At 41.1% G+C, this 26157-nt stretch overlaps 2 protein-coding genes across 3 annotated transcripts; both read left to right on the forward strand.

Annotated features, from left to right (window-relative positions):
• The first annotated feature begins 1040 nt into the window (after positions 1-1040).
• On the forward strand, positions 1041-6468 carry LOC125886581 (N-acetylaspartate synthetase-like). The gene is made up of 3 exons (XM_049572905.1): positions 1041-1390; positions 1636-1800; positions 5601-6468. The coding sequence occupies exons 1-3, from the start codon at positions 1171-1173 to the stop codon at positions 5993-5995; spliced, it is 780 nt and encodes a 259-aa protein (XP_049428862.1). The 5' UTR covers positions 1041-1170; the 3' UTR covers positions 5996-6468.
• An 8494-nt stretch (positions 6469-14962) lies between these two features.
• LOC125886573 (asialoglycoprotein receptor 1-like) lies at positions 14963-22711 on the forward strand. Of its 2 annotated transcripts, XM_049572891.1 has the most exons (7): positions 14963-15116; positions 15288-15421; positions 18499-18597; positions 18696-19490; positions 19713-19855; positions 20880-20989; positions 21805-22711. In XM_049572891.1, the coding sequence occupies exons 2-7, from the start codon at positions 15316-15318 to the stop codon at positions 21941-21943; spliced, it is 1392 nt and encodes a 463-aa protein (XP_049428848.1). In that variant the 5' UTR covers positions 14963-15116; positions 15288-15315; the 3' UTR covers positions 21944-22711. The 2 variants fall into 2 exon arrangements, with proteins under 2 accessions (XP_049428848.1, XP_049428849.1); XM_049572892.1 differs by lacking the exon at positions 15288-15421 and having other exon boundaries at positions 14987-15116.
• Positions 22712-26157: the final 3446 nt, after the last annotated feature.

Consider the following 26157-nt stretch of genomic DNA (forward strand, 5'->3'; position numbering starts at 1 on the left):
GTAACGAGCAAACACTACTTTTTAAAAGTAACTTCCCCAACACTGCTTAGTTCCTCAGTAACTACTCATTAGTTCCTCAGTAGTTCCTCAGTAACTACTCTAATTCTGTGTAGCTTAGTTCCTCAGTAACTACTCATTAGTTCCTCATTAGTTCCTCAATAACTACTCTAATTTTGTGTACCTTATTGTAAAGTGTTACCGAAACGGGTTACTAGGGCAACAAACTGAATTACTGCTGACTCCTTTGCACTTTTTCCCGCCCCCAATGAAATTTGATCTCTCGCAGCAGCAGCAGACAGTGGAGCAACTCGGAGTCCTTCTGAAGCCTCTGAGACAAACTAAACAAAACACTTGTAGGCTCCTCCACTTCATTTATAAACAAACATAAACCTTATTAAGTTGTCATAATGCATGTTACAATGCAAGATAAGCTGAATAGTCCCTTGACATGCTGCCGATGTGAAAAGTTTTTTTTGTTTTGTTTTCTGTTTATCCGGTTGACGGAAGAATTTTTGTACTACCACCTGGAACATCCATGTTCTTCTCATCTCTTCAGATAAAGTCAAAGTAATGGTAACATATTTCCAGCTGCTTAAGGTAAGCATTTCCATTCCAAACTAGCTGGCTGCTTTGTGATGTGCATGCACAGAACAACAGTGAAAATGAGTCCGCTGATGTGTTGTTGTATTTCAAGTAGTGATGTGATAACAAAAGTAAGATCGTAACTAGTTATTTGGTTTTGGGGGAACTAATATTATTACTGACATGTTATTAGTGAGGAGTTACACTACTTGGTACTGGAAAAAGTAATATTATTACTAAATTGCGTTACTGCCCAGCTGTGGCTGCTACATGTTGTATAGGCCTACAGCTCCTTTAACTTTCATGATGGCTGATGGCTGGCACCTGCTGTGTGTCTGTTTCACTGAGTGCTTCACTCTGTTCACATATGGGAACTGATAAGATGGGTGGGAGTGGCCATGCAGTGACTTTATCTGCAGGAACTGTCAGTGACACATGCTCTAAAAGCATCTGCAAAACCTCCGGAGCACCATATTATCTAAAAACAGAGATGGTGTAGAGAAACTTGTATACAACAGACAGCACAAACAAGCATTATTGCTTATCTGAATTATTATCAGAATCTTTTCTTTTTTTTTTAAATTTGATATGGATGAAATAACGCAGAGAAATGATGTCCAAAAACATGACAAAGGACTTAAAGCACAAAATGGACTTCAAACTGTAGTTGTGCGTGAGTTTGAGCCGGCAGACAAGAAGGAGATACAGCGGATCTTCTCTGAGGGGCTGATGGAGATGGTAGTAGACACTGCTTTCAGAGGCTTGAGACATCATCCTGAGAGTCTCTTACTCTACACTGCTATGACAGGTAAGATTACTGCATAAATGAAATATTTCTGTGACTGTGTCTGCAGTTTGGACAAAAATATGTAAGGCGGTAACTGCAAGAACTCTGATAAGGAGACTTGCGACTGAATTTTCAGACATGTTCAGACATTTTTAGACACGTGTTAAAAATGTTTTTAAAGACATACCTTTCCATAAAAGTCTCTTGGTGGCTACAAAAACACATTTCTTCACATTCACATGTTGTCTGTATCTCTCCTCTGACAGTTGTATCTTATGTCATCACCATGTGTTGGTGGGTGATAGGACTCCTCCCTGCAATTGTTCTGTGTGGGCGCTACTTCTACAGCAGACGTGTGATCCATGGTTACCTGGAGCATGCCATGAGCACAGACATAGGAGACATTGAAGGGTTTTACATGAAAACACCAGGTACTTATTGTGTATACTGTGTCATTTAATTTTCACATGTAGGATGTACTGAAACGTTATTTTGCCCCTACTTTTTTGACCTGCAGTGATGGTGCATACAGTAGTATAGAAGTAATTAAAGCAGCTGTGCAGAACTTTTCGTTTTAGTTGATTATAGTGCCCCCTTTGGTCGAAGCGGTATGACACCCACAGCCTAGTGTCGTAAAATTCCAACTGCAGCCAGCAATTACCGCATGCATTTGTTTTGGAGAGCGAGACGATTAACTAACGTCAGGTCAGTCTTAGTAATTAGTGGAAACAGCAGAATTACTCAGTAAATTCTCCTGTCGTCTTTCTGTTCTGATCTAATCTAATCTGTTGTGTATTTTGAGCTACTAAGGCTACTGTAGTAGTGTGAGCCTCGAGTTATTCTGGGTAATGTAGTAACCGTTGTTGTGCTACTGGAAACAATGAGAAGCAGCCGTGTACGTTCGGTGAAAGGAGGAATAAACAGTTAACAAGTCATCTGCTGAGTCCGCATTATTATGTGAAAAGAATACTCCGACGATTTGGGAGTTATGCCCTTTCTCTATCATTTTCATATTGAGACAGCGGTTAGCATGGCACTTGTAGGGGGTCAGTACATCTCGCGTGGAGGGATACACGGGTGAGCAACAGCTGCAGCTGGCTCTGGGACAGGTATGCTAGGTCACTCGGTAAAAGCAAACAAAGAGACGACACAGATGATATTACTCACTTGACTGAAAGCTGTCCATCATCTCCTGCAGGCCTGGGGCGTTTTTACCAGTTCATCTTAGGAACATGAAAAAAAGTTTCATTCACGCCAGGATTAGTGATTGCTGCAAAGTTTTCACTCCTTGTGATGCACTCTCTGCGGCGGTTTTCCTCCTGATGATATATCTCCCCAACGATGGTAGCACCGAATCCCATTCTGTGCAGCAAAATGGGAGCAGAGGATTCAACCTCTCTTCTCGCCCGCTCAGCATTCAACACATGGAGTTCCTCATCTGTGTACTCCGGCTCAAACAGGTATGGCTCTGGATCTGTGTCCGCTACAAGAAACTCTTCAAAATTGTGTTCAAAGTCGTCCATTGCAGCTACTATAGTCCGGAGATATTGCTAGGCTAAACAAACCACTGAGTTTTGTTTACCGGCTACATCTGTGCTTGTGCCTGCTCACCGGTGTGTCCCTCCGTGGATCACAGCGCAGGACGTACTGACCCCCTATAAGCGCAATGCTAACCACTGAGACCCAGCCACTGGACATATCAATCATGTTGTCTCAATATGAAAATGATAGAGAAAGGGCATAACTCCCAAATCGTCGGAGTATTCTTTTATGTGAAGATACACAGTGAAGACATAACATAATCCTAACACAGCAAAGCTGTTACCTGCAGTCTTCGCTTGCAAAGCTAACGCTACTAACATTAGGTCAGTCCAAGTAATTAGTGGAAACATGCTAACATGCTAACGTTACACACAAGTTAGTAGTAAAGTAAGACCTGTTCATAAATGTTCTGGTGTAGCTCTGAATTTCTTATAAACTGAGGACAACTGCCTGCGGTATATTTGTGTTCATGGTCACAGTCACAGATAATTTTAGATGATGCTCCTTCGTTATCCGACATGACATCAAAAGTACAACCAAGTCCTCATAGATACATCTCTGGTAAAACTGTTAGGTGTTGTGTGTTCAGCAATGCCCGTTGCGTACTGCTTACTCGAAGAACACTGTAAACACGGCTCCTTCTTCTATGGTTTAATCGCTGTGGGCCGCTGCGGGCGAGCAGAATCACTTCTGCCTCGGGTGCCGTATTCTGGTTTGCTGACTTCCGCTGTGTCCGACCCGACCGAGGCTACGCTAGATAGCCATATAGAGAAAGGCCTTTTTGTCGCTGTTGGGTTCAAATGAATATGCGGATCTTCAAGGGGGGGTGATACGAACTAGGGACAGTTTTATAAATGGTAAAAAGTTCTGCACAGTTGCTTTAAAATGGAACTAAATCTTGATTAAGCATAGCAGTACATTAGAATATCCCTCTGAACATTTCTTTGAGGTTCTTATAAATGGCAGCCAGTTTAATGTGTACAGTCATGTGTACAGTGAAAACCACAAACTCCTGCGTCATATCCTGTTTCTTATTATTGTTATTACACCAATACTTGGAATAACTGCTTCAGCATTTTTAAGGCCTAAAATACATTCAAGAGGGAAAAGAATAACCTTTCTGTCACATAAAATAACATTAGTTAAAGTAAGGGCTTTTATGGATTATTAGTTATGTTTTGAGATGGGAACTTTGTTAGCCAGAAGTCATCCAAAAAAGTGCAACTTTTAAAACTAAGACACAGTGTAGCCGTACTTTCATCATACTGGCTACAACCTTGCACAAGCAAACTTTTAAACTTTATAACAGGGTTGTCTAGTTTTTCCTTTGGATTGGTTTATTCACAACATTTTGATATATTAAAGAATAGCAACATGTAACATTATCTCATCAAGGCAGTAATTTCACTTATTCTGCCTCACCATTTTGTATAAAAGGTACAATCATGGAATGGAGGGAAAGCACTGTCTTGCCTTAAAGCTGGCATCTGAGGTAGTTACAGCACCAAAACCAACCCAGTCTCACTCTGAAGTCGTCAAAAACTGGCGCTTGCTCAGTGACTTCTGGCCTCAGACACCGAGGAAAAAAGCCATCCTCTCACGTTGGCATTATATGCAGCTGATGGCCATTATTGTTTAATGGGGCCCGGCAGCGTGAGGGGGAAACAACAACAAAAGTTAAGGGGGCAGAAGTCCGAGTAGGGCAGGCAGCAGGGGTGGTGGATTGGTCCAACAACCACTTGTTGTCACCCAGGAGGTCAGTGTTCGCTTTCAGTAGGATTACAAAGTCAAACTCTGCTCTTCTTTCCTAAGCAGCCTGAGGTCATGGCGTCCCAGAATGTCAACAACCAACAGAGATATGACATATCTCGTGACATATCTCGTGTCATATCTCGATGTAGAAAATCCATGACCAAACATCAATATCTGACGAGGTCGGAGTGAGAATGTGTTGCAAAACAATGTCTGTGTAAAAGGGACAGCTGGCAGGATGGGATCATAGGCAGCACGGGTGTGACATTTGACCATCTGTTATGTGTGTTTGACCCATTGCTGGAGATTTAAAAAGTAGGTGGTAGCAGTAAATGTGTGCAAATTGGGAAAACAATGAGGTCCAGGAGCTCCTAGATCAGCCACCATGTAACAGAAATGGTAAATGATTGTTATTGCCATGTTAATGTCATTGTTACTGTTCAAAAAGCCCCACCAACCTGTATGTTATATGTCACACTCTGTGTTAGGAACGTCCGTTTTAAAAGTAATAGATTACAGATTACTAGTTACCCTGTTAAAAATATAATAAGTCATGCAACTTCATCAAAGTTATATAACTTTTTCAATGTAATTACTTTTGGATTACTTTTCTAGCAAATATTTTAAAACTGGCAATAAAGCTGTAAAATGCCAAAAAAATGCCATGTAAAATTCTAACCTCTCTGACCCAGATTTTCTTTGACACTAGGAACCCATAGTAAAGTAAGGACTAAGGTAATTAAACCACCACTGAAAAGGATATGCATCTTCTTGAGTGACTGCTGTGATAGTAAGATCAGCATCTCTTGTTGTTGTGACTGTTGTTGTGTGAAAAAGAAAGACTTGAATGAATTATGCTTTAAACCACATGGTTTTATTTTTTTTTCACTTCACTTTCACATCATTCATTCATCATGTTCCTTGCCCTCCACCTCAGACTCCTGTCTGTGGGTAGCAGTGCTGGGGAGGAGAGTGGTAGGTGTCATAGCAGCAGTCGGCCAGCAGAAGTCAGGAGGTGCTGTTGAGCTGCAGCGGATGTCTGTTGACTGGAGATATCGGCGGTGTGGAGTTGGTGTAGCACTGGGACGGAAGGTTGTGGAGTTTGCTGTGACTCGCAAATACTCCTCTGTTGTTCTGGGAACCACAGCTTACACGCCTGCTGCCCACCAGCTCTACCAACGTCTGGGCTTCCGCTGTGTGGGGGTCACCAACGGGTACATCACACCTGGTGCGAGATGTTCCTTACTGGAACGAATTTTCTACAGGGTCCGCCATCATCACTATAGATTTGATGTGGAAAATAGCAAGGTCACTTCCAACGGATCACACTGACTCAGTGGGAGTGCAGATAACTGAACTGAATCTTCTAGACCAGGGGTATTAAACTAACATTCACAGAGGTCCAATTAGAGAAAATTTCCTAAAGCAAAGGTCCGTAACATCATAATGTCTAACTTGTGATATGATTTAGTGTGATACATACTGAAGTAGCCTAGTAATTGTATCAACATCTACATGTAATCAACATCTGACTGTCAAATCAAATAAAGAAAGTATGATTCAAAAACATTTCTACAATATTTATTGTCACTTAACGTTGAACTATACAGATATGCATTTAAAAATAAAATGGAGAAAATAAATGAAATAGTTTTTGAAAAATTGTGCATCTTAAAATAAAGTGCTTAATTTTAGAAAAAATAAAATAGTGTAGCAACTGCTTGAATTTTCCTTTTTCTTTATTAACTGTTTCACATCTTGACTTAACCAATTTTACAATAAATAAATAAATAAATGAATAACAATTGAACAGTTTTACAGTTTCTCTTTCTTTCCCTGTTTTTCTACTCTCCCCACTTTTTGTTGTTCAGTGAGAGAACTGAGCTCAAGCTTGTCCTGACTGGATATTAAATCTGGGCTGGAATGGTGTCAGGGCCATTCTCATACACATGTGCAGGTCCTCATTGGTGAGCCTGGAACGATATTTAGTTTTTATTATGTTCATTGTGAAGAAAGCTGCCTCGCAGCTGTATGTCAAGCATGATCAAGATGTAAAGGGCTTCTCTCCCTGTCACCTGCTCACTTGCCTCTCCATTTTCTCTCCCTGTATTGATTTCTTTCTTTTTCTATATTTCTATCCATCTATATTTCATCTATTTTTCTATCGTCTTTCCGCTTGTCACTAGCCTCTCACCTATCATCTGACTGTAGAGTCGCAATGTTAAATGCCTGGAATGCAGCAATTTGATTGGCTGGGTGGCATCACGTGGGATGGCTTAACTTGCATTGGTCTGTGCATTTCCTGATCACCTAAACCGATGCTGTAAAGACGAGAAAAGTTGTGCTGGTTAAAATAGAAGCATCCCGTCAAAATATAAAATCCCTTAATAATTTACTGGTAATAGGTCCAGGCCCGTATAGGACGGCGTCTGGGTCCAGACTCAGACCGTGGTCCGTCTGGTAGTGACTACGGATCAAAATGATGGTGCCACATCACAACATTATCACATGGGTCAGGTTAAAAACCCACCTATTCAGTTGTGCTATGTGCTTGTAGTGAACTGAGGTTGTGGTTGCCCTGAGAGAAGGCGACAACTAATTAAAGACTGCTGAGTTTCACCTGCTCCAAGCTGTGGCTGCTGCCAGTGGCTCTGTGAGCTGATGATTCTCAGCTGCAGGTGATTATGCAGGAGGTGAACTGATAAGAGAGAGCCCAGGAAGTGGCAGTGTTTGTCTGGGTAGCGGAGCTTCATGCACACCAGGGCAACATTGCTGTTTGCACTCACGGAAGGTGGATGGGGGCCGTTCGTAGTCATTTAGGCCTGCCGGCAGTGAAGACAGGTAGAGTAGGCAATAGATGTAACTCGGCCATACTGCATGTCCCTAACTCGGCCTCTTCTCCGCAGCCTTTGTGCTCCACTGTCTCGCAGGTTAACTTATATCACAGCGGTGCCTGGATAGTGTGACGTGTGGTCCTGCCAGATGCCTCCTGATGCTGCTGTTATCATTAGTCATACTTCTACTGTTATTATATATATATATGATTATTGTCACACATGTATACTATCAGATATTAATACATACTTTCAACATACTGTACCACAATAGCCGTAATTATTATTATAATATTATTACTTTCATTAATGTTGTTGTAAGCTACTGTCATAACCGTCTGTCCTGCATCTCTCTCTGTCTCTGTTTCTCTTTCTGTCTCATTGTGTCATACGGATTACTGTTAATTTATTATGCTGATCTGTTCTGTACGACATCTATTGCACGTCTGTCCGTCCTGGAAGAGGGATCCCTCCTCAGTTGCTCCCCCTGAGCTTTCTACCATTGTTTTTCCCCGTTAAAGGTTTTTTGGGGAGTTTTTTCTTATCCGCTGTGAGGGTCCAAAGGACAGAGGGATGTCGTATGCTGTAAAGCCCTGTGAGGCAAATTGTGATTTGTGATATTGGGCTTTATAAATAAAACTGATTGAATTGAAATTGAGATGTTCCTGTGATAGGGCTGCTGACAGACAGGGGCCAGGTAAATAGGAGTGCCTTACCACTGCCCAGCTCTAAGTAGAGCATCTGCCACACCATCAGCTGTTCCACCGTTCCAGCGCTGGACCGACGAATTCCCTCGGTCTCTCCCTGCTTACGACCCAGGGCAGGTCAGTGCCACAAGCCTAGACCCCAGGGGAGGGTCTTGGCCAACTGGCCAGTTAAGTGAACTGTACATTTAAAATGTTAAAATTAGTGTTATATGTTTTGTACTGTGCCCCTATTATCCTAGTCTGTGTCTTCTTTTGTTAAGTGTAGCTTTTAAGAATTTTAATCAAACCACCAAGCAGGGGATTCATGGGAAAGGGGGAGGAGCTGGGAGGGGGTTAGCTGGTAGGCAAGGAGGAGTTCCGCCCAGTCTAATCACATGGCCCCATTTAGAGTGAAACTCAGCAGGCCCGGACTGGCCCACGAGAGAACCGGGGAGTTCACCGGTGGCCTGGCCCGCAAGTGGTCTGCTCTGGCCTGTCTGTTTTGTTTTTTTTGTTTTTTTTTTTGAGGCGCGCTCTGCAGCGCAGGCTGCACAGTGCAGGTGGCCGTGCCGGCTGGCAGAGAGCCTGCCCGCTGTCAGAAATGATAGGTACTTGTCAGCATTTGTCACAACGATTGCTCAAAAAGTTTTTTTTTTTTGTAGATTCAAGACGTGATTAGTTTGTTTCGCTTTCCCCCAAATCAGCGCGCCTGTAAACTGAAAGCAGCTTGGTTGTGGAGAGTCAGGTGGCGCAGAGAACAGAGGGTGTGTATATGTGCCTGTGTGTGCAGACTGTGCAGTAGGAGCTCTGCAGCTCAGCAGTGCCGTTACAATGGACCGCAAAAAGAGGAAGGTGGAGCTGAATGGGAGAGAGATAAAAAAAAAAGGACCATTGAGGAGGAGGCGGCCAAATGTCATAAACTTACAGACAAAATAATACAATCATGTTGTTTAGTTCAGCATAATACCTATTCATATTATTGAGGGGCACATTTGGTGAGGGTAGGGAAGAGAAAAGCACTGGACTGGAGGAATATGAGTAGGGTTGCTGTTACAGTTGTGTTTAATAGAGTTGTTGTGTGACTGTCAGTCTGGAATAATGAGCTTTGGTGATTACTTAGCCCATATGTGTGTCCTTGTGCACGTGCACGTGTGTGAGCATGTAATGTGTGGATTGGGTGGCCTGGGTGGATGTATGACTCCTGGCCTGAATTTTTGTCCCTGTCCGGCCCTGAAACTCAGTGTGTCCACATAAAGTGAAATGGTGTGATTTAATGCATGGGGTTTTGAGTGCTTACCTGCTGTGTTGTCTCATGCGTGGGCCCACTTGTTTGAAAGCCAAGGTTTGCCTCCTTATTTGAAGTGACTTGGTGTGCTGTGGGGTTGAGGGCTGCTGGTGGGGTGGATTTGTTGGAGGGGGATGAGTTAAAGTTTGGCCCATTCTAGACCCTGTGTATGAAGAAACTGCTGTGTGTGTTTTTTCGGGTCACTAACACCTGACCAAACCAGTTAAAGGTGGTGGCAGCTCAACTTTCACCTTACCCAGTTGGTTCTAAATTTATGTGAATCAGGGTTTATTACATGCTGACAGAAATCCAGTGTGTGTGTAGTGTTTTATTTCAGTATGTTTTGAATTTTAAATATATTTGTATCCCATTTAAATGCCTTAATATGACACAATATGCATATATGTTTCAATAAATATGCTTTATAAATGTATCTATGTATTAAGGGAGGGGATTCAGCAATGTATATAATGCTGTGTCTAATAATCTCTTGTGCTGTATGTGCATTTGCTATGTGTGGTTATGGTTGTTTTTTTTATCTGCTGCACTCAAGTCTCTCTTGCAAAACAGATGTTTATCTCAATACTTATAAAGTTGGGGGATTTACAGCAGACAGTTTTGTTTTCTTTTAAATTAGGAAAACAAAGCAGCAGAGGCTGAGATATTCTGACCAAGCTCCAAAAATAACTGATTTTTCATAAAGCAACTCAATAGTGTGTATCACACAGACTGTACAAATAATGGATGTAATGATGGTGACGTCACATTGGTTTGTGGACTCCTGTTTTGAAACCACCAGTACAGCATTTCAACTGTCACCATCTTGGTTTTTTGGAGCCAGTAGTGACCATATTTGGGTAGGAGGCTGGTACTGTGGAGGAGCAAGGGATGGATCTGACTGAGAAGCCGAGGACAATGTCGGCAGACAGCTTATCTCTAACTAACCGTAACTTTAAGTCTAAAATGTAAACAGGTGAGTTATATAGAAATTCAGCCCCAGTACAGTTGGCGTGAATGTTGAAATAAGCAATAGAGACTGAACAGTGGTAAACATGTTTATTTCTGCTATAAAGTTGGGCATTTTAACATGGGGGTCTATGGGGATTGATTCACTCTTGGAGCTGGCCTCAAGTGGACATTCAAAGAACTGCAGTTTTTGGCACTTTCATGTTTGCTTCATTTTTCAACCCCAGAGGTTGTAGCTTGGTCTTTCATTAGGCCCCTGTTCCACCTCATGTTTGTGCAGTAACAAAGGCCTTCTGTTAAATTTTTTGAGTCTTAAGCCCAAGATGAGATGGAAAAAAAGACCTCGATGGAACTTTTCAGATCACCCGGGATTCTTGAGGGGCAGGGCTGTTTGCTGAAGAGCACTGATCGGTGGAGCACACACTCGCAGTGTTCCGCACTTCATGGTACGGGCAGCCACTGCAAACTTTATTTCATTTCTACAAGCTCCACTTCGTTTGTGTTTTGATTAAGCATGGGTACCAAAACCCGGTACTAACTTAGCCTTGGAGCTAAATTATTAAAGACCATAGTATTGATCAGCGCTAATGGTATCGGTTCTTTTGTGAGTTGATCTCCTCTACACACATCCACACATACACTGACGCGACATGGTAACCAGTGAACAGCCGAGCAGCCGTGGTGGAAACAAAGTGAAGATAACTTGAAAATGACTCCAGTTGACGGCAGCTACACTCGTTACTGTAAGTGACATTAACCCTTAGTGGGTAAGAAGCCAATACTTTATCAATACATGTGTTCAGCAGCATGAACATGTAAACATGTAGACAGCGATATTCAATATGCTCCTTCCACAGTCTCTCATCCACCGATACTAATGTTATGTCTTACACAAGGACACAGCACGCTAGTTCGGCTGATAGCCAATTGTTACTAATAAGCTCAAATGACAGCTGTCTGTATGTAGACTAACTTAGTTTGACCCTTATCTTAAAATACTTTTAAACTTAGCTGCTGGCTGAGACAAACAGCTCCAACTCTCTACACCAGCATGTAACTAGCCAAGCTGGGTGAGCCAAATACAGGGCACACTCCGAATCATCTACGTCATCACGCTAATTTGAATAAATTTTCTGGAACTTTGAGGTGCGGTTGAAACGCAAACCATACAGATTACCAGGAATTCTTTTACCCAGGTAAATAAATTCCTGGTAATAAAGTTCCTGGAAATGTTGGTGGAAAAGGGACTAATGCTCATATTTATAAGGCCCTGCAGGCATTCTGTTTTAAGCCTTTATCCCGTTATTTGATCAGTGTTACATTTAAATGACGCACAAAATATTCATCTCTGGGTGGACAACGAAGCTTTCTGCACACTGCAGAGTGGTCATCTCTGTGTGTTCGTTTTATTGTCTGAGGCTCTTTTTTCACATATCAGCTAAATCAACAAACACAACTGCTCCTCAGAGATAACTGAAGGGTGTTGCAGTTAGTCTCAGCTCTATTCGGATTCCTCACTTCCTCTTAGTTTCTCTTCAGTTTACTTACTCAGCAGCTGGGTCAATCAGTGGTTTCTGTCTTTTATGGTACAGTACATCACTATCTTACGCAAGTCCTTATGAAAATACACAAATGACCATTAGCATACATATGAGATTAAACATCTCCACTACCTATCTATTAACATGCTTACACCTATGGGTTACTATAACTAGCATTTTACCAATCATTTATTCATTCGTTTTTCTTAGCTGCTTATCCTGTTGGGGGTCGGGGGCGAGGGGGCTGTAGCCCATTCCAGCTGACACTGGGCAAGGGATGGGGTACACCCTGGACAAGTTGCCAGACTATCGCATGGCTGACACATAGAGGCAGACAACCATTCATGCTATCATTCACACCTATGGGAAACAGGGATTTAGAGACACCTTTGGATTGTGGGAGGAAGCCAGAGTACCCACTTGCATGCTGACAAGAGAAATGCAAACTCTGCACAGAGGGGCTCCCCCACCCTGGGTTTGAACCAGGAACCCTCTTGCTGTTAGGCGACAATGCTAACTACTGCACCACCGTGCTGCCATGTTTACCATTTGACCTTTCAGTTCAGCTAAATTTAGTTTAAATGTCTTGTCCATTGGGAGAGCTTTTACCTGCAACTAAATACAGAAACACGATAAGCAAAAAACTAAAACTAAAAACTAAAACAAAAATAGTTGTGAGAGTGTGGATCACTACAACAGTCCTGATGTCGCATGTCAGCGTGTGTAACTCTGCATCACCTTGCAGTTTTGTTCAGGCGGCAATCAGCTGTTGATGCCCCCCACCCCACTACTTCCCTACCATCCTAAATAGATTCAAATTCTGTGGGAAACACTGAATGTTCATAGTAATAGGCTACAATTCTCAGACAGAATCACAACTATTTTTTGCAATTTTCACTTGCTCCTGCAATTTCATTGCAAAAAACATCTATATAACATGCAACATGCATTGCAGTTTTTTAGAGGAGCTGCCGTGAAATCAGGCATTTCAGGCTGCAGCAATCTCAAAAGCAGCCCACAAAATCTGGAGGGAATATAAAATTTTATTCCCTGCTTTTCATACTTTATAACGTACACCTTAACATGCAGGCTACAGGCCCACATTATGTTCCTGACAGTACTGTTTTCCCTGGACTGTTAAATCAGGAGTAAAAGCATAGATGTACCCCATAACTATTTTGGCACTATGTAATTTCCATATTAAAACATTGCCTGAAATATTGTGATAGTGATTCAAAAATATTTTCATGTGAGCAAAAACAATTCCATGGTCTGTGCATATTTATTGAATTTGCTGGAGAAATTTCTTATTTTTCTCTAATTACTTTTATTAATTCACAGTGAAACACCCTAGGTGAAAACATAGTTTTTTCATGCACTGGTCAATTTTGAAATTTTGGCTATTTTTCTTTGATAATCCTCCTCATCTATTCTGACTGATTTCACAGAGAGATTTGTTCAAAGATAGCAGCTTTAAAACTGAATTAGATGCAGCAGGTTTTATTTGCCAACATTGGTCTGCCCCACCTCTCAGCATCAGCTCTTCCTGTCATACCTGCTGTTTCTTCGCTTTTTAAAAAAAAAAAATAAAAAAAATAAAAGTCTATTGCCTCTCTGTTCCTTTAATTGTCTTGTTCTCTCTGTACCCTGACTTTTCTTTTAGTGGTCCCTGATTTTTGGCAATGCATTCTGACTTCAGTCTTCAGTCTGCCTCACATGTTTACTTTTAACACCGTTGTGATTTCTGCGCATCACACACCTGACTCCCTCTGTCAGATGGACTGAACCATTTCACAACACCTGCAAGGTTGGGAGAATCAGATGGCATATCTAAATTTGTTTCAATGATAAAAATATATTTATTTATTGCAATGGCAGCTCCAAAGTTTTGGAACGATATGCCTCTGCATGTTAGGCAGCCACTCTGCAGGTGTTTATATTACGCCCCAAGACACATTTTTATTCTTTGGCTTTTTCAAGCACAGCCTGAGTGATTGGTGTTCTTCATGTGATGCTGTGTATGTTTTTTATTTATGAGTTGTGATTGTGAGTTGTTACCTGTATTTTCTTTTACTTGTAAAGCACTTTGGTCTCAGCTCTGCTGTTTTAAATGTGCTATATAAATAAATTGGTATGGTATGGTATGGTATGTAAATACATATAATGTACATTATCAGTGATATAAGTCAGAAAGTAAATTGTTGTACTTGAGCCAATTCTTGGCCCCCCCTTGACCTTGGGCTGGGGTCATCTGTGCCCTTTGATCCCCCCTGATGGCTGGCCTGGGTGGAAGCATCAAAAGTTTTATGTATTGATTTATTTCATTATTCAAAAATATGAAAATGATACCAAATGGCCACTCTAACCATTAGATGTTATAAAAGTCTTCATGTTGTTTTCATTATTATCACAATAAGGTTAAATAGAGTCTACATAAAATGAATTTACTAGCCCAGTGCACAATGTTTTGCTGAAAACACATGTTGGAACAAGACTTGAGTAATCGGCCTGACACAGACTGTTTCACAGAATGCTGACAAGAAAACTGCACATTCAGCATCTTTGCATTTTGTGAAATCTGTTCTTCCGTTCAATGCAACAAGTGGTTCATGTTGTGCAATTGTCAAATAGATGCTGTTTTTCCATGTAGATCACACAAACTGTAAGTGCTATATTTTCCACAATCTCCAGCAGTGCTCTTCATGCCTTGTGACTTTGGAGGTGGCAGTTGTTTGTTTCAACCAGAAGCCCAAGCTGAGTTCACATATGAGTTCACCGTGTCTGATTTAAATTGTGTTTATGATGCGCCACTGGTGTTGAAATTGATTTTGGATAGCCAAGTGTCCTGAGTTTATTATCAACCTAGTCTGTTAGGTTCAACCTTAATCCGATTTCTCAGACTAATTCATTAGCATTTAGAGAGGCAGGAGGCTCTAGCTCCGCCTGCTGACCAACCCCCAATTCCTGCCCCTCCGGCCACAAGTATAAAGAAAACCGCACAAGGATGTAAAGTGTTTGGTACATATCCAAGCATTTGCATACTTCTTTTGTGGATTGAAGTTACAGAAAGTAAATAGATTAGGTTTTACTTTAAGAGATTTACATATTACTTTGACCGTGTTGTCATCTTTACAAGCAGAGGTAAGTCTTACTTTGTTTATATCTTACATTCATGCTGATCATTATCCAGTCCTACATACAAAAACACTTTTAATCCTAGTTAAGACAAATTTTCTTGTAACATAATTGGAAAAAAGGAAAAAGCAGCAGCTTTTTCTTTCTTTTTTTATTTATTTATTTTTTTGCTGGTAGGGATCCGGCTCATGAAGCAGATGTAAAGATGTCTGTCGAGTACCAGGCCTCTACAATGACCAACATGGACATAGACAACAGTAAAGTTGGCTATAAGCAACTTTTAGACGATGGCAGCAAGCTCCGGTATTCAGGTAATAAAATAATAACTTCTTTCCAAATAGGGCTGAGCGATGTGACAACATAAACAATATAAAACACGAGACAATATAAAGTTCCCCTCAGCTCCACAGAAAGTAATAATATTTTGTTCACTGATTTAGTTTCATAGCCCACAACTTTACTGGTTTAATTCAGACAAGAGACTTGCTTCAGTGTTTTGGTTTTCTTGCTCTCTCCCTCTGACTGACAGACAGACAGACAGACAGACAGACAGACAGACAGACACACACACACACACACACACACACACACACACACACACACACACGAAGACTCACAAAAGCCCTTTTTCCACCAACATTTCCAGGAACTTTTATTACCAGGAAAGTATTTACCTGGGTAAAAGAATTCCTGGTAATCTGTTTGGTTTGCGGTTCCACTGCACCCCAGAGTTCCGCCAAATGTATTCAAATCAGGCTGATGACATAGATGATAGAGGGTGGTAGAGGGAGTAGGGGCTGTTTGTCTCAGCCAGCAGCTAAGTTTAAAAGTATTTTAAGGTAAGTGTCAAACTAAGTTAGTCTACATACAGACAGCTGTCATTTGAGCTTATTAGTAACAATTGGCTATCAGCTGAACTAGCGTGCTGTCCTAGTGTAAGACATAACGTTAGTGATGGTGGATGAGAGACTGTGGAAGGAGCATATTGAATATCGTTGTCTACATGTTTACATGTCATCACATTTAATGGTGCCGCAGTAACAGTTTAATTTAATGAGATTGACAAAAGCATCAGCAGAGGGAGCGTGTGTTTTTGCACCAGCAGGGCTCTAGACTGTGACTATTTAGTCATATTTTGTGACCATGGAGCACCAGTGCAACTTGCAAATACTGTTAATATAACAACTGGCAAGCTGTTAGATTGTTTTCCAGCCCACAGTGAATAAATCCTCCCATTTTAAGGTGCAGCAGCAACAGTTTAACTTTGTGCTAACTGCTAACATTTCACTGTTGACTGGAAGCTTCAAGTTCACAGCAAAAACAACAACACTTTATGCCTGAATCCAGGTGCTTCAATATAAAAGCACCAGTGTTTTGCTTTGATTTAATTAATTAGAACAATTCTTCATTAAAGTTTATTATAACAGTACTCTGTTTAGATTTATTATGACAGTAGTTGCTTTATTTAACTTTATTGTAACTTTAACTCATTTATTAATTTCTATAATATTTTAAGTTGTCTACATTTCTTTGGAGGGTATATCAAAATATCACAATATACACAATATTATTTTGAAGCCATATTGCTCAGCCCTACCCCAATGTCCATACACAAAAATAGACATAAGCCCCTTTTCCACCAACATTTCCAGGAACTTTATTACCAGGAATTTATTTACCTGGGTAAAAGAATTCCTGGTAATCTGTATGGTTTGCGTTTCAACCGCACCTCAAAGTTCCAGAAAATGTATTCAAATTAGCGTGATGACGTAGATGATTCGGCATGTGCCCTGTATTTGGCTCCTCCAGCTTGGCTAGTTACATGCTGGTGTAGAGAGTTGGAGCTGCTTGTCTCAGCCAGCAGCTAAGTTTAAAAGTATTTTGTAAGTGTCAAAGTAAGTTAGTCTACAAACAGACAGCTGTCATTTGAGCTTATTAGTAACAACTGGCTATCAGCCGAACTAGCGTGCTGTGTCCTTGTGTAAGACATAACGTTAGTGTCGGTGGATGAGAGACTGTGGAAGGAGCATATTGAATATCGCTGTCTACATGTTTACATGTTCATGCTGCTGAACACATGTATCGATATTGTTAGCTTCTTACTCTCCAAGGTTTAATGTCACTTACAGTAACGAATGTAGCTGCCGTCAACTGAAGTAATTTTTGAGTAATCCTCACTTTGTTTCCACCGGGGCCGCTCGGCTGTTCACCGGTTGACCATGTCATGTAGGCGTGTGTGTGCGGATGTGTGTATGTGGAGGAGTTCAACACCAGCACAAAAGAACCGATACCATTGGCGTTTATCAATACTACGGTCTTTGATAATTTAGTACCAGGTTCCGGGACCCATCCTTCATCAAAACACAAATGAAGTGTACAATGAACCAGTACCAGTACAATGAAAATGGCATAAGCTACAACTGTACACAGTGCAAGTTAAAAGGTACAGGGCATTTGTGTAGACTTAACATTAAAATTTTCACAGATGGATTGGGGTTTACAGTGTACTTGAATCCAATCCTATAACTATTGAAACGGGACATTTTAGAAGGACATAGTGAATAAGGTGGAAAAGGACACAGACAAAAGAAGCAAGCCTAAGCTGAAGCTACTTGTACATGCCAATATACACCATGAGACAATGCTGAAAACTGTCAACCACTAGTGAATTTGCCATAATGTCTATGTTGTGGCATACAGTATATTACATAGCCTATATGTGGGAAATATTGCAAATCACTGAACAGGATTGATCATAGCAATTTAGGATTTTCAAATTGTTTAAAGATTATTTTGTAGGGCATTTTGCTTTTAATGGACAGGACAGTGTGTGAAATAGGGTGAGAGAGAGTGGGGGGATGACATGCAGCAAAGGAGTCAGACTCGCAATCGCTGCAGCGAGGCATCGCCTCTGTACATGGAGCGCACAATCCACTACGCTACTGGCACCCAGGATTTTCAAATTGTTAAGAGGATTTTTCAGATTTGACTCTCAGGACATTTTTGAACCCATATCCATTTTCTCAATTGGACTTTAAATTTATCATTTAAATATAAATCTATTTAGATTTTATGCATGTCACCCTACCCAAATTTAAAAACACAGCCGTCACTTTTATAGGGTTGATATGTCCACTGGTTTATGATACATAAAAGCATTATACATGTGATTTATGTTGGTATATGGAATATGCTGTTTTCAAAATAATAATAAATTGTGTTTTTCTAAAATAAATAATTAGTCAGCACTTTTGCTTGAAATTAATGTTTTGTATAATATTTAGCAACTTCACTCAATTTTGTAATACAGATAGAGCCAATGAGCCACAAGTTCCTCAGAACGCTTTTTACGTTTTAAATTTCTGTTTCTACTCTTGTTGTTATCCAGTATATGCACTGAGGAACAGCCCCTTCAGAGCTGCTACTGTTGGTCTTGGGCTGCTGTGTGTGCTCCTGTTGGCCGTGGTCATAGGTCAGAGTGTCCACTGTGAGTCAACCTCTTTTCTTTTTCTCTCAAATATGCACATTAGAGAAAGTTGCCTGATATCACTGATGTCATACTGTGATATATCTCATCTGCCACAGACCAGAAAGTCGGACAAGACCATCAGAACAACCTTAAAGCCATGACTAATGAGAAAGAGAAACTACAGGACGATCTGAAGACAGAAAAAAAGCTTAAAAAAGAGCTTGAGACCTCCCGCAATCAGTTACAGAAAACAAACGATTACTTATCTAAAAGACGAGACCAATTACAGACCAACAACAATATACTGACCCAAGAACAGCAACAACTGAAATCTAGCCAAAGTCAGTTGCAGGCCAGTAACGCTGCTATCACCAAAGAGAAAGAACAGCTAAAAGCCAGTAAAGACCAGTTACAGAGTAGTTTCACTGCCTTGTCGACAGCCAAAGCCTCATTACAAAAACAATACGATTTAGTGCTAAAGCGCAAAAATGAGGTACAGGCCAGTTTTGAGACGGTGACCAAAGAGAGGGACAATTTACAGAACAAATTCAATAATGTAAGCAGATCAAAAGACCAACTGCAGCTGAGTTACAATGACTTGATAAAGCGTGTCGAGCATTTGCAGGACAGATACAACTTCTCCACCAGCGAGAAAGACAAGCTTGCTAGCAGTCACCAAAACCTGACAATATCAAAAGAAACTCTGCAGGCCACTTATGACCTACTTGTAAAGGAGACAGATAAGTTGCGGGCTACGTATGCATCCTTGGTTCAGGAAAAAGAAGAGCTTGAAAGCGATTGCAAAAATGCAACTGTGGATAGAGACCTGCTGAAGGTGAACAATTACAACCTGACTACTGAGAGAGATCAGCTGAAGGCGGAGATTGAGAGACTGAAGGGACTGGTTCCAGGTAAGCTGAAAAAAAAGGTACATATTCATCATTATTCATATTGCAAAATGCATTTGGCTTTCTTGTCAAAATGATGCTGGAAAAAGCTGAGAGATCTGGTAGCTATGCCATTTCATGATAAACAAATGCAAACTCCAAATGTCTTTTCCCTTAGAAAACCGCTACTTAAAAACAACTCAATGCTTGTAAACTTATTGATCAAAAAATATTTTGCATTTTCAGCTCGGAAGTGCCCCACCGGCTGGAAGAGGTTTGAGCAGAGCTGCTACTTCACTTCTGTTAGCAAGAAAAGCTGGAGTCAGGGCAGGAGCTACTGTCAAAGCAATGGTGCAGACCTGGCGATCATAAAAAGCCAAGATGAAATGGTTGGTTTATCTGCGTGCATTTGCCTATATCTGCATGAATGTATGTGCAAGTGTCACCATAGAAATGGTCATAAAAGCACAATGAATTAGCTTCTTGGGGGCATTTTACTTAATTAAAGCTGCACTAATTGATATTTTCACATGGAATAACAACATGTTCTCATCCCAAGTTATCACACATCACCGCTTTGTCAGTGGACTTTAACGTCTACGCATACTGTGCCAGGTATCTGGCTGTGTCTGCTGTTGACATTCCAGGAACCTGCAACCAACGCTGGGACGTCACCAAAAGCATGTAGTTAGGTTCAGAAATAAATACCATGGTTTGGCTCTTCATTCATATGTGAAGCGAACACTGGGCTGCCAGGTGAAAGTCTGAGGTTGGCTAGACCCATCGATCACCCCTCCCACCTGCCCTAAAGGGACTTCACTGCTCCTTATATTACAGCGTTACTGCCAGCGTTTCAAACTGACACCTACCGCTGCAACAGGTGCCATCTGACTGTGCTATGACCTGACACTGCCTGATTACCTATCATACTGTCGCAACAGGTGCCGTCCAGCCAACTGGTAGTGGATCAACATATTTTAAACAATAGAAGTAGTTTTATTCACCCTTTAAACTGATGGAGAAAAAAAAACTTAAGGCACACTACTGGAACTAACACTAAAGCTGCATGAATTGATTTTTTAAGCTTATTGGTTTTTGGGATTTGTGGAATAAGTTGTAAGCACAACATTGACATAACCTTATAAGCTTATATGGTATATGTCTGGGAACAATTTATACACAGCAAACCATGTAGGTCCAATACTCACTCTTTTTTAGCTCTGTTTTTTGGTCTCACCAACTCCTGAGGGAGATATCTTCACTTTGTTTACCAGCATGCTTTGAACTACACTGATAATTTCCTTCATAAAAATAGTGATTAGTGCAGCTTTAAGATATTTGTTCCACTAAACCCCAGCAATAAATGTGTGTATCTCTGTGATGACTTTATATTTTATATCTCTTCCCTCACAGCTATTCATCAACGGCTTGTATTCAACTGACAAAGAAGTCTGGATTGGACTGACTGATGAAGGAATAGAAGGGCAGTGGAAATGGGTAGATGGGACAACACTGACCACAGCGTGAGAAACTGAACTCATATCTCTTAAGGCCCAGACACATCAAACTGTCGTCATTAAACTAGTGGCAACAAAAGCCCTGCTGCACTGCCTCACGTTGCTTAGTCTCAGCCAAAAAGTTACACGTAACCACGCCGCAAATTCTTCAGCCACTGGCCAACCAGCACTTATGTTCTGCACCTGCATGAGAGGAAATAACTACAGTCTACAATCGTCATACTAAAAGGGAAACGGAAGACCATCTTGACACTAGTTAGCTAGTTAGCACATTAACAACACAATCCAATGTTGAAAGAACAGAGCATATTCACCGTGTGCAAGTGAACAATAAAACAAACCATCGGGAAATGTTTCTGCTGAAGAGCTCAATGACTATACATATATATATATATATATATATATATATATACATATACATATAAATAAGAAAATAATCTGACCTAATGTTACAAGTTTGTTTTGGTCTCATTCCCTCTGGACTTTAGCTCTTTGTTTACTTTCCTCACGTCTGTTTCTCCTCTTGTGTGCTGAGCTGAACCACCAGCAGAATTATTTCATTCACCAATTGGCTCCGTCACTGGTTCACTGGATCACTCTATCATTCTGTCACTGTTACTGAAACTGTGGAACAAGAGCTGACTAGCACTGATGAGTGTCAACGATTGGGGACACGCAGCAGCTACGAGGGCCATGTACACTCACCTGTGGCCCAGCATTGGTGTGTCAGGGCCTTGAGAACCTGTCAGAACATTGATTCTATTCACCCAAGGGTAGAAAAGTATTCATGCTTGTTTGGGATGTGTCCTCTTGTCCTGCAGGTTCTGGGATAAAGGCCAACCTAACAGCTATGATGGGAGGAACCAAGACTGCGTGGAATTCTGGCACCGTGCAACAGGAACAGGCGCCTGGAACGATGAGAACTGTGATCTAGAGCAAAATTTTATCTGTGAGATGTAGTTTTACTGTACAGAGAGGTCTAGCGGTTTGGTTAGCCATGTTGCCAGCTGTCTGGTGCTGATGATAATCATGTAGTGTAGTACTAAAAATGCAGATAGGGACTGTTGACCGCAAATTAGAAATAATCAAAATATCAGACACAGTTTGCTTAGAAATCAATATTATGTGACCAATGTACACTCAGTGGCACACAGCACTGCTAACAGCTAAAGCCTGAAATGTACTGATTGTGATAAGTATGGTTTTGTGAAGTGAAATTTAGCAGATGGCATGTCTTGGTGATATGGAACCAGCTTGGTGCAAAGGGCACTGAGATTCTCATAGGTGCACATGCTGTAGAAAGAGTAACGTTAGTGGTTTAAGTCATTTATGGAGTGTGAGCTTGCTTTAAAATGAGTCCTCTGGCACCAAGCCCTGCTCTGCCAATAGTTTAATAATGCTGGCTATTTTGCATTCAGTTGTTTCGTCAGTTAGTTGGCTTGTTCTGTGACTAGGGGCCTGTTTGAGAAAGCATGCTAAACAAACTCGGAATCTAACCCTGAACTCTGAGTTGATGAACACTGAGATGGAAAACTTGTGCTTTTGGTTCCAGAATAGCTGATCAGAGTCAGTTTAGTCAACTCTCAGTATGTTCACTCTGAGTTAAGTTTGTGAGTGTTGAATGAAAAAAACCATCATCAGTGGCGCTCCGATACTACAGTTCACCATAGCAATAGGTAAATAAAAGGCAGAGCCGCTATTTTAATCCAGTGGACATAAAGGTTTTAATGCATGTATGTGTGGACTGTAAACATTGATCCAAAGAAAAAAAAAGAAAAATAAAAGAAAATAACTTCTACTCGCAAAAAGACAGATATACAGGGGTTTGATTCTGAGCTGAAGTGACTCAGTTTCGGAACCCATCCTCTATTGTCTGACGGCAATACATATGCAGATATCTGTGTATCGAGATTAAGGCTGACTTGATGCTGTGTGATATTTTATTGTGAGGTTGAAAACCACTGTTTGAAGAAGCAATTGTGTATAAAAGCAGTAACTTAAGATAGCCCTGAGTAACAAACTATTATCCAAATAGGATTTTGATTCTGACAGTAAACTTCTGCTAATTACTGCGCTTCGATACACGCTTTGAAATGGACTGAATCAATGAGGAAATGAAACAGCATGTCTGGCTCTGTCAGAGGGAGGAGACAGAGAGAAACTCAGGGTTTGTTGGTGGAAACCTGCCAGTGTGCAAATTAGGTTTACAAAGTCAGTTACCAAAATAACTAACCCAGAGTTTAAGTTACCTCTCTTACTAGATGGAAAACCCAGAATTTCCCTCATCTCAGGGTTAACTTACTCAGAGTTTTCACTAAACCCGCTTTCTGAGACAGGGCCTAGGATGAAGGTTCACACATAGTCAAATCTGGATAAACAACCGCTCAATCTGTGCTTTAATCATTTAAATGAACATATGGAACAAAGGCTGCTCACATTGCAATATTCTTAAAAAAACATTTATGTATTGATTTGTGTAAATATATTAGTGTTTGTAATAAATGGATTCACTCAATGTAATAAATAGAACTCATAGAGTTTGACAAGACGCTCAAGTAATTGGGACACTAAGGACAAGTCGCCTTAAATGTAACGTGTTACAATTGTTCCACAGGTGTTTTCTTTTGCTGCATAAATGTCAGTTGTCAGTATCAACAGGATTCGTCCACTCTGAAGAAACAGCAGCTGGAAAACCAGTTTGGCACAAACTAAGTAAAAATTATGATCCAGGGATATTTTTCAAATATAAATTTTTGTTTGTATGTTGTGGAGCTAAAACCCACACTGTAGTTTGCATGTATCTGTTCTTCTTCAGTTAGCATAGTTTTCACATGTCATGCATGCTAGTTCTGGTCTGTAAGGAACGCCAAAGCTCATTTGTAACACGTGTTCATTTGTAACATGATCATTGTATATATATATAATATTGTATTCATATAACTTTTATTTCTGTTTTTGTCAATTAAACTTGCAAATATAAACAGACTGTGTGGCTGTAACCTGTGTTGGGGGTAATATTATTACATTTGCAATGTCATATAACACATTACCAATCGAAATAAACTGTTAATTTCATTTATCCACACTGATCCACACACTGATATTTCCAATACACGCTTTAAGCTTTGCACCAATCACAACAGACTGAGTGAGCTGACTAATCACAGCAGACTGGGCTGCTGGGGAGGCTGGACATAAGCCCAAACAGAATGTTTCAGACAGAGGTGCTGCAGAAATGAGAAGTATAAGAAAAATAATGTGTTTTTTGAACATTAAAGCACATAAATGTATTCTACTGGACCCCAATATTACAAAAAAAAAAAAAAAAGCACTATAGGTCCTCTGTAAATCATTTATCATTTCCATTCAGTCACGTGAGACTGATACCTCCTGAGCGCCTGCTTTGATATAAGGTACATCATTTTAATTGTCCTTTTCTCTATCCTAGCACTGTAAAACAGGTAGGTTTAAGACAGCTTCTGGAGCCAAAAACGACTGTATTACCACTTGGGTGGTGTTGTCATGCTTCTGTGTCAGTTCATGTTTTTGTTTATTTCTTCATTTGGCCATTTCCTGAGGAGTATTCCATCGAGGCAGATAAAGAGAAAGCCTGGCTTATTTTGATAAGTCTCGCTGGTTCAAGTGGAAGATTGGCATCATTATCCCCTGTCACTATAAAGACGCCCACTTCACAGACACTCCTTGCCAGATTGTTCTTCACCTTATGCAAGACTTTCTAGCGTTTGTTTTCAGGCTGCTTCCTCGGTATCAACCCTGCCTGTCCCTGACTCACCTGCTTCATCTGACCCCAGTAAACCACTCTGCCTTCCATCTTCGACCACAAGCTCTGCTTCTGCCCCCCCGGTTCCTGTTGCCTGTTTCCTGCAGCTTTCTGGAAAGAACGAGACCAGAGACCTGTGATCTTCTGAGGTGTGGATTACTTTGTTGTGTGGCAGTACACCTTGCCTTTGAGTGTGCGCTGTTGATTCCATGTTTCATCGCTGCTGTCAAGTTCTCCTCTGTCCACAGCTGGCTTCACATCACAGAGGCTGCTTTCTCAGTGGGTACTCCTGGTGTTGGAATCTCAGCGCTTCTGACATTGCTCTCTGCCTGCCCCCTCTCGTTACCATCACACACTATTGAACTGTCTGCTGTGTGTATGCGCCTGGCGGATGCTGGCAACTCCCCTGTGTGCTACTACAGCAGTACAGAGCTGTACAGACTCTGACATCTAACATTGACTCTCTCTCACATTTGGCGACAAGGATGGGTTGGACGTTCCACTGATTGACGCCTGAGCCTTGACTGAGGGTTAAACTGCCAGCAGGAGTCTCTAGAAGGCTCAGGGAAAGCTTCGCTCGGCAAACGGAGGACAGGATCCCGCCTGAAGTCAGGCATGGGTGGCGGACGCTCCATCTACTTTTAAGAAGTGAGTACGGTGTTATCAGTCATTTTCTCTGTTGTTATTTTGTAGTAAGGCACCTGTTTCCATGTGAATCTTTTGAGTGTGGTGTTGGAAACGAGTTTTCATGTAATTCCAGAAAAGCGGTAGTGAAACTAAACTCATGAGTGTGTGTAGGCCCAGCTCCATGGTATTCCCTTTGTGAGAGTGGAGCTCGTTGGCATATAAATTCTTTGTGGTATTGTAGACAGTTCAAACATGGGGAACAAAGCAGGGAAATTTGAAACCTTTACCTGACCCACTCTCAGGTCCTGCTAAATAAATGGTAGATAAATGGGGAAAAATGTTGTTGAGGATGTTCCACTTTGGTACCATATTACCCAGGGGGGTAATGGGTACATTGAGAACAGATTGGTTAGGAAGGTACAGAGTATTGTTAGAATAAAATGAACAGGGAAAGAAAGTTGGCTAAGGAAAGCTGAAGTGAGGGAGGCTAAATCCTTGGCAGGCTTGATGTTAAAGCAAGAAATGAAAAACAAGAGTAAGTGTGAAAGGAAGGAAAAACAGAAACGTAGGGCAAGAGATAGGGATCTACCTCCTCCATATGCTGTCTCCACTGCTGCAGCCCCTCTTTCTCAAGACGCACATGGCCCTGATGCTGAGCAACTTAAAAAAGACTGAAAGGGAGGGGGAAGAGGCATCGTTGTACCCTGACTTTTCTGCTCTCCATCTGACCCGGAAACAAAGACTAACCACAGCTGTGATTACCAGG

This window comes from Epinephelus fuscoguttatus, linkage group LG3 (genome assembly GCF_011397635.1).
Source record: "Epinephelus fuscoguttatus linkage group LG3, E.fuscoguttatus.final_Chr_v1".
In the NCBI taxonomy this organism is placed as follows: domain Eukaryota; kingdom Metazoa; phylum Chordata; class Actinopteri; order Perciformes; family Serranidae; genus Epinephelus; species Epinephelus fuscoguttatus.

What these genes read in the sequence shown, in the direction of transcription:
- LOC125886581 (XM_049572905.1), top strand. Translation starts at nt 1,171, where the DNA reads ATGGATGAAATAACGCAGAGAAATGATGTCCAAAAACATGACAAAGGA. An exon ending in ACTCTACACTGCTATGACAG is followed by an intron (nt 1,391 to 1,635) that starts GTAAGATTACTG and finishes CTCCTCTGACAG; the next exon opens with TTGTATCTTATGTCATCACC. An exon ending in GTTTTACATGAAAACACCAG is followed by an intron (nt 1,801 to 5,600) that starts GTACTTATTGTG and finishes CCTCCACCTCAG; the next exon opens with ACTCCTGTCTGTGGGTAGCA.
- LOC125886573 (XM_049572891.1), top strand. Translation starts at nt 15,316, where the DNA reads ATGTCTGTCGAGTACCAGGCCTCTACAATGACCAACATGGACATAGAC. An exon ending in CAGCAAGCTCCGGTATTCAG is followed by an intron (nt 15,422 to 18,498) that starts GTAATAAAATAA and finishes GTTGTTATCCAG; the next exon opens with TATATGCACTGAGGAACAGC. An exon ending in ACTGAAGGGACTGGTTCCAG is followed by an intron (nt 19,491 to 19,712) that starts GTAAGCTGAAAA and finishes TTGCATTTTCAG; the next exon opens with CTCGGAAGTGCCCCACCGGC.